This window comes from Macaca nemestrina, chromosome 9, assembly GCF_043159975.1.
Source record: "Macaca nemestrina isolate mMacNem1 chromosome 9, mMacNem.hap1, whole genome shotgun sequence".
NCBI lineage: Eukaryota > Metazoa > Chordata > Mammalia > Primates > Cercopithecidae > Macaca > Macaca nemestrina.
This window is the reverse complement of record NC_092133.1, coordinates 138,052,314-138,067,590: the sequence shown is the minus strand read 5'-3', so window position 1 is coordinate 138,067,590 and position 15,277 is coordinate 138,052,314. Positions and strand designations below refer to the sequence as shown.

Below are 15,277 nucleotides of genomic sequence, written 5' to 3'. Positions count from 1 at the left end.
TTATTTTACTTGATTTTTTTTTTCCTTTTTGAGATGAGATCTCTGTCACCCAGACTAGAGTGCAGTGGTGCAACCATGGCTCACTGTAGCCACCAACTTCCTGGGCTCAAGCAATCCTCCTGCATCAGCCTCCTGAGTAGCTGGGACTACAGGCTATTCAGCTAATTTTTCTTCTATTTCCTATAGATATACAGGGGTCTTACTAGGTTGCCCAGGGTGGTCTCAAACTCCCGGGCTCAAGCGATCCACCCACCTCAACCTCCCAAAGTGCTAGGATTACAGGCATGAGCCACAGTACCCGGCCAAATGATTTTTTTTTTGAAGAGATAGGGTCTTGCTATATTTGTATATATCGCCCAGGCTAGAGGTGCAGTGACTATTCACAGGTGTGATCATAGCACACTATAGCCTCAAACGCCTGGGTTCAAGCAATCCTCCTGCCTTAGACTACCAAGTGGCTAGGATTACAGATGCGCAGCAACAAGCCCGGCAGATCTGTGACAATTTGAAAAAACTTGCAGATGAACTGCATAGCCTAGAAATACCAAAAAAATAGAAATATCAAAAAAAATTAGAAAAAAGTAAAGTATGTCATGAATGCATAAAATATATGTAGATATTATTTACTATCATAAATATACACAATTCTATTTCAAAGTTAAAATTTAATCACAAAACTTATGCACACAAACACAGACCAAACATGGTGCCACTGTAAACAAAGATATAGTATTAAGTCTTAAATGCATAAGATTAACTGGAGTACATACTGTACTACTTTAATAATTCTGTAGCCACCTCTTGTCGCTAATGTGGTGAGCTCAAGTGTTTGAGTCTCTTAAAACTATGTGACAATAATCATCTCTGCATGAGCAGTTCACCTCTCCAGTAAACTATCACAGTAAAAAGTGATCTGTCCTTGTTCTCGCATATTTTTCATCGTGTTTAGTGCAACACCATAAACACTGAGTAAAATGTAGGACCCACAGGGAATGCCACTGATGCTGAAGCGCTCCCAAGAAGTAAAGTCATGACATTACAAGAAAAAGTTGAATCCCTTGAAACGTACCAGCTGACTTCAGGTCTGCAGCTGCAGTTGCCCGCCATTTCAGACAGACAATTCATCTCATACACACACACACACTAAACTTCTAGTATCAATAAATCCAGTATGGTACTGTAAATGTATTTTTTCTTCCTTACCATTTTCTTAGGGGCACTGTCTTTTTCTATAGCTTACTTGATTGTAAGAACACATTATATAATACATTATCACAAGGCCAGGTGTGGTGGTTCACACCTGTAATCCCAGCACTTTGGGAGGCTGAGGCATGTGGATCACCTGAGATCAGAAGTTCAAGACCAGCCTGACCAACATGGTAAAACCCATCTCTATTAAAAATACAAAAAATTAGCCAGGTGTGGTGGTGCATGCCTGTAATCCCAGACACTTGGGGAGGCTAAGGCAGGAGAATCTCTTGAACCTGGGAATTGGAAGTTGCAGTGAGCCAAGATTCCGCCATTGCACTCCAGCCTGGGCAACAAGAGCAAAGCTCAGTCTCAAAAAAAAAAAAAGAAAGAAAAATCACATATAAAATAAATGTTAATCAACTACTTGGCTATTTATGTTATCCGTATGGCCTCCATTCAACAACAGACTATTAGTAGTTTCAGAAGTGTCACAAGTCTTGAAGTTTTAATCTCTGAAAGTGATCTAAGAGGCTGAAACTAACTTCTTCCAAACTCTTGTTTAATGTTGGTATTTTGACCTCCTCCCATGAATCATAAATGTTCTTGGCTGGGTGCAGTGGCTCACGCCTGTAGTGCTAAAACTTTGGGACTCTGAGGAGAGGTGACTGCTTAAGCCCAGGAATTCAAGACCCCTAGGCAATATAGCAAGACCCTGTTTATACAAAAAATAAATTATACCACTATAGGCATGCATGGTGGCATATGACTATTTTGGGAGGCTGAAGAGAGATAACTGCTTGAGTCCAGGAGTTCGAGACCAACCTGGACAGCGTAGCAAGACCTCACTTCTACGAAAAATTTTTTAAAATGCACCATTATAGGCATGTGTATGCCGATAGTCCCAGCTACTCAGGAGGTTAAGGCAGAATGATCGCTTGAGCCCAGGACGTCAAGGCTACGTTGAGCTGTGATCGTGCCACTGCACTCCAGCCAGAGCAACAGCGTGAGACCCTGTTTCAAAAAAATAAATACATAATAAATGTTCTGGGGCCGGGCACAGTGGGTCACACCTGTAACTCCAGCACTTTGGGAGGCCGAGGTAGGCAGATCACTTGAGGCTAGGAGTTTAAGACCAGCCTGGCCAATATGGCAAAACCCCATCTCTACTAAAACATACAAAAATTATGGCCAGGCACAGTGGCTCACGCCTGTAATCCCAAGCCTTTGGGAGGCCAAGGTGGGCAGACCACCTGAGGTTGGGAGTTTGAGACTAGCCTGACCAACATGGAGAAACCCCGTCTCTACTAAAAATACAAAATTAGCCGGGCATGGCGGCGCATGCCTGTAATTCCAGCTACTCGGGAGGCTGAGACAGAATTGCTTGAACCCGGGAGGCAGAGGTTGCGACGAGCACACCATTGCACTCCAGCCTGGGCAAGAAGAGCAAAATTCCGTCTCAAGAAAAAAAAAAATTAGCTGGGTGTTGGTGGCATGTGCCTGTAATCCCAGCTTGTAATCCCAGCTACTCAGGAGGTTGAGACAGGAGAATTGCTTGAATCCAGGAGGCAGAGGTTGCAGTGAGCCAAAATTGTGTCACTGCGCTCTAGCCTGGGTGACAAAGGAGAAAAAGTAACTGTCCTGTTTACACTGAATGAGCAGAAAACATTTGGGATACTGTCTCTGGTCTGGCTGCCATATTATATATAGGATCTTGACTAATTAGAGAATTTCCAAAAAGTGGCCAAGAGATCTAGATAGCACATTATATGAGAAAAAACTAAGGAGACTCAAGTATTTAGTATGGAAAAAAAAGAATTAGAAGGTATGTAATGATTTTTAAAATATCTAAAAAGCAATATATTAATAGCTTTATATACTGTAAGAATATACTATTTCTTGTGGTTAAGAGTGTGGGATTCTAGGCCGGGCACGGTGGCTCACGCCTGTAATCCCAGCACTTTGGGAGGCTGAGGTGGGCGGATCACGAGGTCGGGAGATCGAGACCATAGTGAAACCCTGTCTCTACTAAAAATACAAAAAACTAGCCGGGCGAGGTGGTGGGCGCCTGTAGTCCCAGCTACTCGGGAGGCTGAGGCAGGAGAATGGCGTGAACCCGGGAGGCGGAGCTTGCAGTGAGCTGAGATCCGGCCACTGCACTCCAGCCTGGGCGACAGAGCGAGACTCCGTATCAAAAAAAAAAAAAAAAAAAAAAGAGTGTGTGATTCTAAAGTCAAACAGACCTGGCTCCACAACAGATACTAGCTATACTACTTCGTGCTTTCCTTTTATACCTCAGCTTTCCCATCTGTAAAATAAAATATTATAATTGTACCTGCATCTCACAGGGTTGCAGTGAAGAACTATATAAAGTCAGATAATACACATAAAGTACTTAATACATATATGCCTAGCACATAAGTGATCAAAAAACTGAGTTCTTGTTAAAATTATAAAACAACTTGTTCTTATCCACCCATCTCTTGAACTCTGCCACCTCTCCACCTTTCCTTACCCCATTCCTTCATTCTGCCTAGAATTTTCTTGCCTGCAACTCAAGATTTCAAAATCCTTTCCATCGATATAGAGATGCTGATATGGTGTAGTGATTTGGTCAAAATGCATAAAAGTATTTACTAAAATAAGTGAATTCTACTGTACATAAATTATACCTCAATAAGCCTAACCTTAAAAATATATACATAAGCATATGCACTTATTTAAAAAAAAAAAAAAAAAAAAAAAAACACAGAAGAAGGATAAACCAGAAAATGATTACCTAACAGGTCAGAAAGAATGGAAGTAGAAAAGTAAGAATGCAACCAAGACTCTAAATATACCTTTTAACTTTCAAGCTGTGTGTTTTATATATCTGAAAAAATTAGAGAAAACTGTCAAAAGATAATTTCTATTAGATGAAGGAGGTAACTGAAGCTTTAATATAAATAAGAGCTCCAAGAAAGAAAATGTAAAAGAAAGAACCTACGACTTTTGTCCCCCAAAAAAAAAAAAAAAAGAAATTCTACTTTTTATTTTTATCTAAAAAAAATTTTGAGGCAGGGCCTCCCTATCACCCAGGCTGGAGCACAGTGACGCGATCACAGCTCACTGCTGCTTTGATTTCCTGGACTCGAGCGACTCTCCTGCCTCAGCCTCCACAATACCTGGGACTACAGGCACGTATCACCACATCTGGCTAATTTTCTTATTTTTTGAAGAAACAAGGTCTTGCTACATTGCCCGGACTGGTCTTCAACTCCTGGCCTAAATTAAACCTCCTACCATGGCCTCCCAAAGCAATGGGATTACAAGTGTGAGCCACCACACCACGCCACTGTTAAAAAGGATTCTATTCAAACTCAAACTCCTACTTCTATGAAGATACTTTATTTGGATTAAACTTTCATAGTCATTTAAAAGATTTAAAATAATTTTGAACCCATGATTACACTACTAACTACCCCCAACTGAATGAGAAATTGTTCCTTCCCTTCCCCAATTGTCAATCCTAACCTAGCCCTGATTTTTGCGGTATTTTTTACTTTCTGGCTATGTCTTTAATATTTTATACCGAATATTTTCTCCCCTAATCAGAAGTAAATAGAGATAGAGGAAACTGCCATAATAATTCAAATTAGGTTTACAGATGAGAAAACTTTTCAGCACTGATGTCAAAATAATTATGACAGAACTTATGAGCACTTTTCCTATTCTCCCAGTCTATATCTTCCCCTCTTCTAAGTTCCCTGGAGCCCTCACCTACCCTTAGTTATACAAATTTATCCTTCCCCAAACTGCTCCATACAAGGACTAAAACGTCTTGAAGAACAAAAGGTATTTTCTAGAGTGTTTGCTATTTAAGAGAGACACTGAAATAGGAAATGTTAACCAGAACTCTTTGGTGAGGCAACAGAGGAAATAATGTTGGGCAGAGAATAAATATCACTCCAAGACTGGGTGCAGTGGCTCGTGCCTGTAATCCCAGCACTTGGGGAGAATAAATCATTCCAAGGCCAGGCGCAGCCGTGAGCAGTGGCTCATGCCTGTAATCCCAGCACTCTGAGAGGCCAAAGCAGACAAAACACCTAAGGTCAGGAGTTCAAGACCAGCCTGGCCAACATGGTGAAAACCCGTCTCTACTAAAAACACAAAAATTAGCTGGGCGTGTTGGTACATGCCTATAGTTCCAGCTACTCAGGAGGGTGAGGCAGGAGAATCGCTTGAACCTGGGAGGTAGAGGTTGCAGTGAGCCGAGCTCACGCCATTGCACTCCAGCCTGGGTGACAGAGCGAGATTCCATCTTAAAAAAAAAAAAAAAAAAAAAAATATATATATATATGTATGTATCTCATTCCAAACTCACCAGGAGTTCCTAAAATCAAAGATATTGGGGATTAGTAACAAGACCAACTAGAAGATGAGCATCATCAGAACGAGTACTTCTCCTGTTGGCACATTGGGTAATATAGTGTAGGGTAAGCTTAGTAACATGATTAAGCACTGGGGCTCTGAAGCCACACTACCAGTATTTCAATTCCAACCCAGCTACTTATCCCAGCTACTTACTACCTATGCAATTTTAGGCCTGAGTTTCATCACCTATAAAAAGGAGACCCTATGTCATAGAGACGTTTCAGAAGTCAAATAAGAAAATGATATTGAGTGTTCAATACAAAGCCTTTAGACACAGCAAATACTCAACAGAAAGCATAGCCATTATGAATTACTATGAAAAGAACACTATTAACCCTAGATAAGCTCAGATCCACCAGCCACAGGGCAGATGGTCTATAGATGATCATTTAAACTCTAAGCTTCAAATGGGTAGGAATTTTTGAACATTTTGTTCACTGATGTGTTCCCAACTGCCTAGAACAGTGTCTGGCACATGATAGACATTCAATAAATATTTGTTGACTGGGTCCTCTCTAAGACTCTTTTCCAGTATAAAATCTCATTATTCTGAGAAAAATAAAACTAATTACTGGAGAAAATAAAACTACTTACTAGATGCCAGGGCTTCTGCTTCAGTGGAAGGAACCTTGTAGATTTTCCCGCCCTTATAAACGAAGCTGCCTTCAGTCACTTTAAAATCCAAATAGCGAGTTACCTCTGTATAAAGCAGCATCTTAACCAGCTGACCTAGAAAAGTCACATAATTCAAAGTATAACTTAAGACTATAAATTATAAAGAACATTTACTAATACTAACAGCTTCTCAAATTTTTCCTAACAGTGTTCAATAACTCCAACAAAATAATTTTTTTTTGAGACACAGTCTCCCTGTTGCCCAGGCTACAGTGCAATGGCACAATCACGAGCTCACTGCAACCTCACCTCAGCTCCTGGGCTCATGCAAGCTTCCAGCCTGACACTCGCGAGTACCTGGCACCACCATGTCTGGCTAATTTTTTTTTTATTGTTTTGTAGAGATGGGGTTTTGCCATGTTGCCCAGGCTGGTCTCAAACTCCTAAGCTCAAACAATCCACCCACCATGGCCTCCCAAAGTGCTGGGATTATAGGCACGAGCCACCGTGCCTGGCCCAAAATAATCTCCAAAGTCACATTTTAAATAAGACAACCAGAATGCATACTTATTGCACTGCGTATTAGAAGTTTTTATTATTTTTTATTTTTTTCTACTCAAGGTTGAATACATAGGTTTTTTTAATATTACAACTTAAAGGTTAATAATTTTATCAACTTGCTTTTTGCAAAAGCAATGAAAAATTTATTAGATATATGAGGTATGGAATTATAGCATTATTGGCCAGGCACAGGTGGCTCACAACTGTAATCCCAGCACTTTGGGAGGCCAAGGAGGGACTGTTTGAGCCCAAGTGTCCGAGACCAACCCACACAACACAGTGAGACCTCATCTCTATCATAACACAAAAAAATTAGCCCAGTGTGGTGAGACACCCAGCAAATCAGGACACTGAAGTGAGAAGATCACTTGAGCCTAGGAAGTCAAGGCTGCAGTGAGCTATGATTGCATCACGACACTCCAGCCTGGGTGACAGAGTCCCTGTCTCAAAAAAAAATTAATAAAAACAAACAATAGAATATAAACAATATAAACTCAAACAAGGAAAAAGGATAGCAGATGCTTTGCTTCATGTGCACAAACAGACCTATAACCAAAAATTTAGTTCTTCAATGTCATCTCAGAAAACAGTACTAATATTACAGCAATTTAAAAAAATACTAAGCCTGTAATCACAGCACTTGGGAGGCTGAGGCAGGCAGATCACTTGATGTCAGTGACCAGCCTGGCCCACATGGTAAAACCCCGTCTCTACTAAAACTACAAAAATTAGCTGGGCATGGTGGCACACACCTGTAATCCCAGCTACTCGGGAGGCTGAGGCAGGAGAATCGCTTGAACCAGAAGGTGCAGGTTGCAGTGAGCCAAAATCATGCCACTGCACTCCAGACTGGGTGACAGAGCGAGACTCCGTCTCAAAAAAAAAAAAAAAAAAAGAGGCCGGGCGCGGTGGCTCAAGCCTGTAATCCCAGCACTTTGGGAGGCCGAGGCGGGTGGATCACGAGGTCAGGAGATCGAGACTATCCTGGCTAACATGGTGAAACCCCGTCTCTACTAAAAATACAAAAAACTAGCTGGGCGTGGTGGCGGGCGCCTGTAGTCCCAGCTACTTGGGAGGCTGAGGCGGGAGAATGGCGTGAACCCAGAAGGCGGAGCTTGCAGTGAGCCAAGATCACGCCACTGCACTCCAGCCTGGGAGACACAGCGAGACTCCATCTCAAAAAAAAAAAAAAAGAAAAAGAAAAATAGACTTAGATCCTCTAAAATAAAAAAAAGATGAAAATACAATTTAAAAACCCTACAAACTAGAAAAACATTAAAATAATGCTGTTTCAAAAGGCCCAGTTATTTAAGACTGTCATAACCATCAACAGGTAAGTCTATGCCAAAGGCTTACAATCTTGGTATGTATTATGCCACAGCAGCATCTGTTTCTACAGAACCGATTACTAATAAGTCATAACCCCTTCCCTCCTTTTCTAACTTATTGACTCCAGACATCTAATGGACCATGTTACTCACCATGCTGTTCCATTCAACAAAATCCAGTTCCTCATACCCAGAATAGTACTCTCTGTCAAAAGTTAGTTTTGATAGTAAAATTGCAATTAAAGTACTGTCAGAGATTTAAGTTAGAATTCTTTACCATTAGCCATAAGGAACTTGGGAATCAAGTCAACATTCCAGTCTCTTCCTCTCCCCATTGACTCAGGTGGTGATCCTGGTATTTTAAATCTTTTGTATAACTAAAAGCAAAAGAAAAAACAGCCATAATGTTAACAAAATTTAATTTTTTATTACAATATGTACATATTTTTTATTAAGTGCTTTTAGTATAACTAAACACCACTACACTAGTAAAGTATAAGGGCATTTCATCTTTTATCAGATAAAATTTTTAGCAAGGTCCAATATATATATAAGTTAACTACTAAACTCATAAATGTTAAAATTAACAAATGTGGCAGAAGTAAGGTTTTTCACTAGCAGAAAAGAAAAAATATAAAACAAGGCCAGACGCGGTGGCTCATGCCTGTAATCCCAGCACTTTCTAATCCACGAGGTGGGTGGATCCCTTGAGGTCAGGAGTTTGAGACCAGCCTGACCAACATAGTGAAACCCCGTCTCTACTAAAAATACAAAAATTGGCAAAGCATGGTGGCTCACGCCTGTAACCCCAAGCACTTTGGGAGGCTGAGGCAGGTGAATCAGGAGGTCAGGAGTACAAGACCAGCCAGGCCAAGATGGTGAAACTCCATCTCTACTGAAAATACAAAAATTAGCAGGGTGCAATGGCAGACGCCTGTAATCCTGGCTACTCAGGAGGCTGAGGCAGGAGAATCATTTCAACGCGAGAGGCAGAGGTTGCAGTGAGCCAAGATAGCGCCACCGCACTGCAGCCTGGCAACAGAGTGAGACTCCGTCCCAAAAACAAAAATTAGCTGGGTGTGGTGTGTGCCTGTAATCCCAGCTACTCAAGAGGCCGAGTCAGGAGAATCACATGAACCTGGGAGGTCGAAGCTGCAGTGAGCTGGGATGGCACCACTGTACTCCAGCCTGAGTGACAAAGCGAGACTCCATCTCAATAAATAAATAAATAAAACAAGATTATTTGTCAATGACACTGTATAGTTCTCTACACAGACTGTATATGCAGAACTAGGGTGTCTCTGACAAATAGCAATCATTTAAACTCATTCTCTCCCAAATAAAAAGCTATCAAAGGCTTAATTTTGCTTTCATATTATGTAAGGAATTCAAAATAAACCTTAGATTCTTCCTAATCAGAAAAGACAATTAAAATTAGTTCCAGTTCATTTATAATTTTTGAGCTTTACTTAGGTATAACTGATACATAAATAACTGCCTACTTTCTGCGTACATTTTGGCGACTCTAGACACAGGGTACACCCGTAACATCACCACAAGGTACCAATCATATCTATCACCTCCAAAAATGTCCTTTTGTTCTTTTATGATGCGGTAAGAATACTCAATTAATTTATAATTCACATGAAATGAAATGAAGCTCAGATTTCAAAAAGCTTGTAAAGTTAGAGAACAGTAACTTGAGCTCATGAATCCTACTGCTAAGGTAGAACAGAATAAGCAAAATTAGTAGATATTTATTCAATAAAAATTCTAGCTGGGCGCGGTGGCTCATGCCTGTAATCCCAGCACTGTGGGAGGCCAAGGCAGGCAGATCACCTGAGACCAGGAGTTCGAGACCAGCCTGATCAACATGGTGAAACCCCACCTCTACTGAAAATACAAAACAATTAGCTGGACATGATAGTGTACTCCTGTAGTCCCAGCTACTTGGGAGGCTGAGGCACGAGAATCATTTGAGCCCAGGAGGTGGAGGTTGCAGTGAGCTGAGATAGTGCTACTGTACTGCAGCCTAGGTGACAGAGAAAGACTCCATCTTAAAAAAAAAAAAAAAAAAAAAAAAAAAAAAAAAAATTCATGACTCTCTGAATACATCTGGGGAGAAAAAAAGGAAAAGAAATCTTACTCATCATATTGAAGATCAGCTAAGAAATATACTAGGCCAGGCGCAGAGGCTCACACCTGTAATCTCAGCACTTTGGAAGGCCAAGGCAGGCAGATCACTTGAGGAGTTCAAGACCAGCATGGCCAACAAAGAGAAACCCCCATGTCTACTAAAAATACAAAAAATTAGCCAGGCGTGGTTGCCCACGCCTGTAATCCCAGCTACTCAGAAGGCTGAGGCACGAAAATCACTTGAACCCAAGAGATGGAGGTTACAGTGAGCTGAGACTGCACCACTACACTCCAGCTTGGACAACAGAGCAAGACTCTGTCTCAAAAAACAAAATAAAAATAAAACAAAATTAAGAAAAGAAAAAAATTGTGAAGAGATTTGTAGATTAAGAAAATAAAGAGGTGCCCAGGCATGGTGGCTCTCACCTATAATCCCAACACTTTGGGAAGCCAAGGTGGGAGGATCACTTGAGGCCAGGAGTTTGAGACCAGCCTGGGCAACACCTACAGAGAGACCCCATCTCTACAAAAAACAAAATAAGCCAGGCAGGTGGTATGCATCTTTAACCCCACTACTTGGGAGGCTGATGCAGGAGGATCACTTGAGCCCAGGAGTTCAAGGCTACAGCAAGCTACGATACACTGCTGCAGTTCAGCCTGGGCAACAGAGCAAGACTCTGCCTCTTAAAAACAAACAACAACAACAAAGAATAAAGCACTCAGGCGTGGTGGCACACGCCTGTAATCCCAGCAGTTTGGGAGGCCAAGGCAGACAGATCACATGAGGTCAAGGGTTTGAGACCAGCCTGGCCATGATGGTGGAACCCCGTCTCTACTAAAAATACAAAAATTAGCCAGGCATGGTGGTGCACGCCTGTAATCTCAGCTACTTGGGAGGCTGAGGCAGGAGAATCACCTGAACCCAGAAGGTGGAAGCTGTAGGGAGCTGAGACCGTGCCACTGCACTCCAGCCTGGGCGGCAGAGCGAGATTCTGTCTCCAAAATAAATAAATAAATAAGAGAATAAAGAGAAAATTATACCAAATACAAAAGACTAAATACTAAAATACTAAACAGCTACATTAAGGGATTACTGGGATCACTGGGAAATTTAAATATGGTTCTGGATATGATATAATGGTATTATGCTTATGTAGGAGACTGTTATTCTTAGCAGATGAATGCTGAAATATTTTGCTCAAGCCTCATGTCTTATTACTTTCAATGGATCAAAATCAGTAAACAAAACAAGAGACATGAAAAAAATACAGCAAATGTTAACTGCTGAACTCCAATGGAAGATTTTTTTTATACATCGTATTATTCTTTAAGTCTTTCTGTATTACTGAATACAGAAAAACATCCTTTTTGATAAGTATTGTCTAATAAGTCACTGATTAAATAAAAGTCATTGATGATAACTATCTCCCATAAAACACAGTACAGGTCATATCCATACATGCAGGTGTTCAACAAACCTCACACAGAAAAACAAATCAATATGTTAAAATGCACTGTGGAAAGGCTATGTGTCCATGTTCAAAAAAAGTAGGAAACAGGGCAGTATAGCAAAAGGAACTAAGTTTTGTAGTCACGTAACAGGTTTACACATCTCAGATTTTAACCCCCCAGAGACTATGTTAAATGGAGATTAAAAAAACATCTTTGAGGGACTGAGAGAATAAATAAAACCATGAGGAAAGCACTGGACTTGCGCTGGCACATCAGGTGATCCTCTACCCTCCCCTTCCTAGACTGTACTCTATTAACGCTGAGATAACTGCTCCACATAGCAACAGAAGTGAAAATGTAAATTCTATGAGCTTCAAACTAGAAGCTCCTGAAAAACAGTGCTCCAGATATTCTATTTAATAAAACAAAATAAGACCATCTCTAAGGAATAAGGTAGAGATTCACAAGTGAAATACAAAGTGTAAAAGGCATATAAAATTTGACTAACACTTGGCAGGGTGCGGTGGCTCACGCCTGTAATCCCAGCACGTTGGGAGGCCAAGGCGGGCAGATCACGAGGTCAGATGGAGACCATCCTGGCTAACACGGTGAAACCCCGTCTCTACTAAAAATACAAAAAACTAGCCAGGCGAGGTGGCGGGTGCCTGGAGTCCCAGCTGCTCGGGAGGCTGAGGCAGGAGAATGGCGTGAACTCTGGATGTGGAGCTTGCAGTGAGCTGAGATAGTAACTGCACTCCAGCCTGGGCGACAGAGCGAGACTCTGTCTCAAAAAAAAAAAAAAAAAGAAATTTGACTGACACTTACATCTTCCAGTGGTGTTATAGATGCACTCTCTCCTCCATAGTAAGGGTTTCGATCCATATGAAGAACTTTCTTGCCATTCACTGACATTATACCTGACAGGATACATTCCTATAGAAAAAGCATAGTATCTTGAAAAGAAAGTTGTACAGCATGTTTAAAACAGATCATTTTTGTTTAAGCCCGCCATTACACATTCTCTTAATTACACTTATATTCATGCAACATAACATAATTTATGAAGAAAGCCCTTAAGAAACCAGGTGTGGTATGCGGGCCCCTGTGCATCCCAAGATTAAAACTGTTTCATAATACCACTAAGACATTAGTCACCTTTTTATTTTTATTTTATTTTTTGAGATAGAATTTCACTCTTGTTGCCCAGGCTGGAGTGCAATGGTGCAATCTCAGCTCACTGCAACCTCCACCTCCCAGGTTCAAGCAGTTCTCCTGCCTCAGCCTCTTGAGTAGGTGGGATTACAGGTGCCCACCACCCCGGCTAATTTTTTGTATTTTTAGCAGAGACATGGTTTCACCGTGTTGGCCAGGCTGGTCTTGAACTCCTGACCTCAGGTGATTTTCCTGCCTCAGCCTCCCAAAGCGCTGGGATTACAGACGTAAGCCACCGCACCCGGCCTAGTCACCTTTTTAAACAGTGTTGACATTTCCACTGATGATATAAAATCAATGGTGGATAAAACTAAGACAGGGCTCTAAACTATACTAGTGGTCATTATATTCTTCATCACCAGGCATTCACTTAAGGATGTCTTTGATAGGGTGGGTGCAGTGGCCCACACCTGTAATCTCAGCACTTTGGGAGGCCAGGGCAGGTGGATCACCTGAGGTCGGGAGAACAAGACCAGCCTGACCAACATGGAGAAATCCCCTCTACTAAAAATACAAAATTAGCCAGGCATGGTGGCACATGCCTGTAATCCTAGCTATTCAGGAGGCTGAGGCAGGTTAATCACTTGAACCTGGGAGGCAGAGGTTGTGGTGAGCCATGATCGTGCCATTGCACTCCAGCCTGGGCAACAAAAGCTAAACTCCATCTGAAGAAAAAAAAAAAGTCCGTGATAAAAGCATTAAAAAGTAACTTTATTAGCCAGGCGTGGTGGCTCACACCTGCAATCCCAGCACTTTGGGAGGCCGAGGCGGGTGGATCACTTGAGCCCAGGAGTTTCAGACCAGCCTGAGCAACATGGTGAAGCCCTGTCTCTACAAAATACACAAAAATTAGCAGGGCAGGAGGCTGAGGCAGAATTGCTTGAACCCAGGAGGTGGAGGCTGTGAGCTGAGACCACGCCACTGCACTCCAGCCTGGGCGACAGAGCAAGACTGAGTTGCAAAAAAATTAACTTTATTAAACATACACGCTTCAATAGTCATCTCTTAAACACTGTGTGTGACAAAATGGGAAGAATACAGATAGCACTTCGGCTCAGGGAAAACCTTCTGTGCCACGGATCTATAAGCTGAACTAGCTACTTTTTTAATGAATAATCATTTTTATTGGAAAGAACTGACCAACAAACTGTGGTTATTCAGATTTAGGTATTTGACATTTTCTCAAAGAACATAAAGGAAAATAACTGACATGTGTTGCCAATAACAAAAAGTCAAATTTTAAATGAAAATTAGAATTATAGAAAACTTGGCCGGGCACGGCTGGTCACGCCTGTAATCCCAGCATTTTGGGAGGCCGAGGCGGGTGGATCACAAGGTTAGGAGATTGAGACCATCCTGGCCAACATGGTGAAATCTCATCTCCACTGAAAATACAAAACTTAGCTGGGCGTGGTGGCGCATGTCTGTAATCCCAGCTACTCGGGAGGCTGAGGCAGAAGAATCTCTTGAACCAGGAGTTGGAGGCTGCAGTGAGCCGAGATCGCTCCACTGCACTCCAGCCTGGTGACACAGCAAGATTCTATCTCAAAAAAAAAAAAAAAAAAAAGAATTATGGAAAGCTTACAACTACCACCATGGGCACGTCAGGTTCCCCAATACATGAAGAACTTTTCTGACATTATCAGTGACAATACTAACAAACATGATTTTTGATATTTTAAAATGAAATGTGTCAACATTGAGAAGACCCACTTTACTCAGAGTAAACCTTATTTTTCAAATAACAGATGAATGACATTACAAAATCACACAGGAGGAAAAAAGAGGAATTTAAAGTGCAAGCTAGATCAATGGGTTTTAATATATCAGAATATAAAACATTCATTAATGTGGCTTCAGATTTCATAATGGAATCAATCTTTTAAAAGCTACCACTTGTGCTTTTGTGTAAACCAAAGAATATCTACAAAAACCTGAAAAGCTATTTAATTACTCCTCCCTTTTCCAGCTACATGTCTGTGTGAGACCTGTTTTCATATACTTCAGCCGAAATATATCACAACAGAACTGAACACAGAAGCATGTATGTGAATTGTTTTATTAAGCCAGAATTAAAGGATTTGCATAAACTGTAAAATATTGATAGTCTTCTCACAATTTTTAGAAAATATACTCAGGCAGATGACTTCAGCCCAGGAGTTGGAGACCAGTCTGGGCAACAGGGCAAAACCCTATTTCTGCAAAAAATACAAAAAATTAGCTGGGTGTGGTGGTGAGCACCTGTAGTCCCTGCTACTCAAGAGGCTGAGAGGTGGGAGGATTACTTGAACCCCCAAGGGTGAGGGTGCAGTGAGCCGTGATAAGGCTATTGCACTTCAGCCTGGGTGGCAAAGTAGGATCCTATCTCAATA

At 41.4% G+C, this 15,277-nt stretch overlaps 1 protein-coding gene across 1 annotated transcript in view; it reads right to left on the bottom strand.

Annotated features, from left to right (window-relative positions):
• The window catches only part of LOC105494372 (GDP dissociation inhibitor 2), a 48,584-nt gene that overhangs the window by 22,669 nt on the left and 10,638 nt on the right, over positions 1-15,277 (bottom strand). Inside the window, exons 2-4 of the mRNA XM_011762732.2 lie at positions 12,519-12,626; positions 8,383-8,482; positions 6,196-6,330 (exon numbers count right to left, since the gene is read on the bottom strand). Of these exons, the coding sequence (XP_011761034.1) occupies positions 6,196-6,330; positions 8,383-8,482; positions 12,519-12,626 (343 nt within the window). The remainder of the gene's footprint in view (positions 1-6,195; positions 6,331-8,382; positions 8,483-12,518; positions 12,627-15,277) is intronic.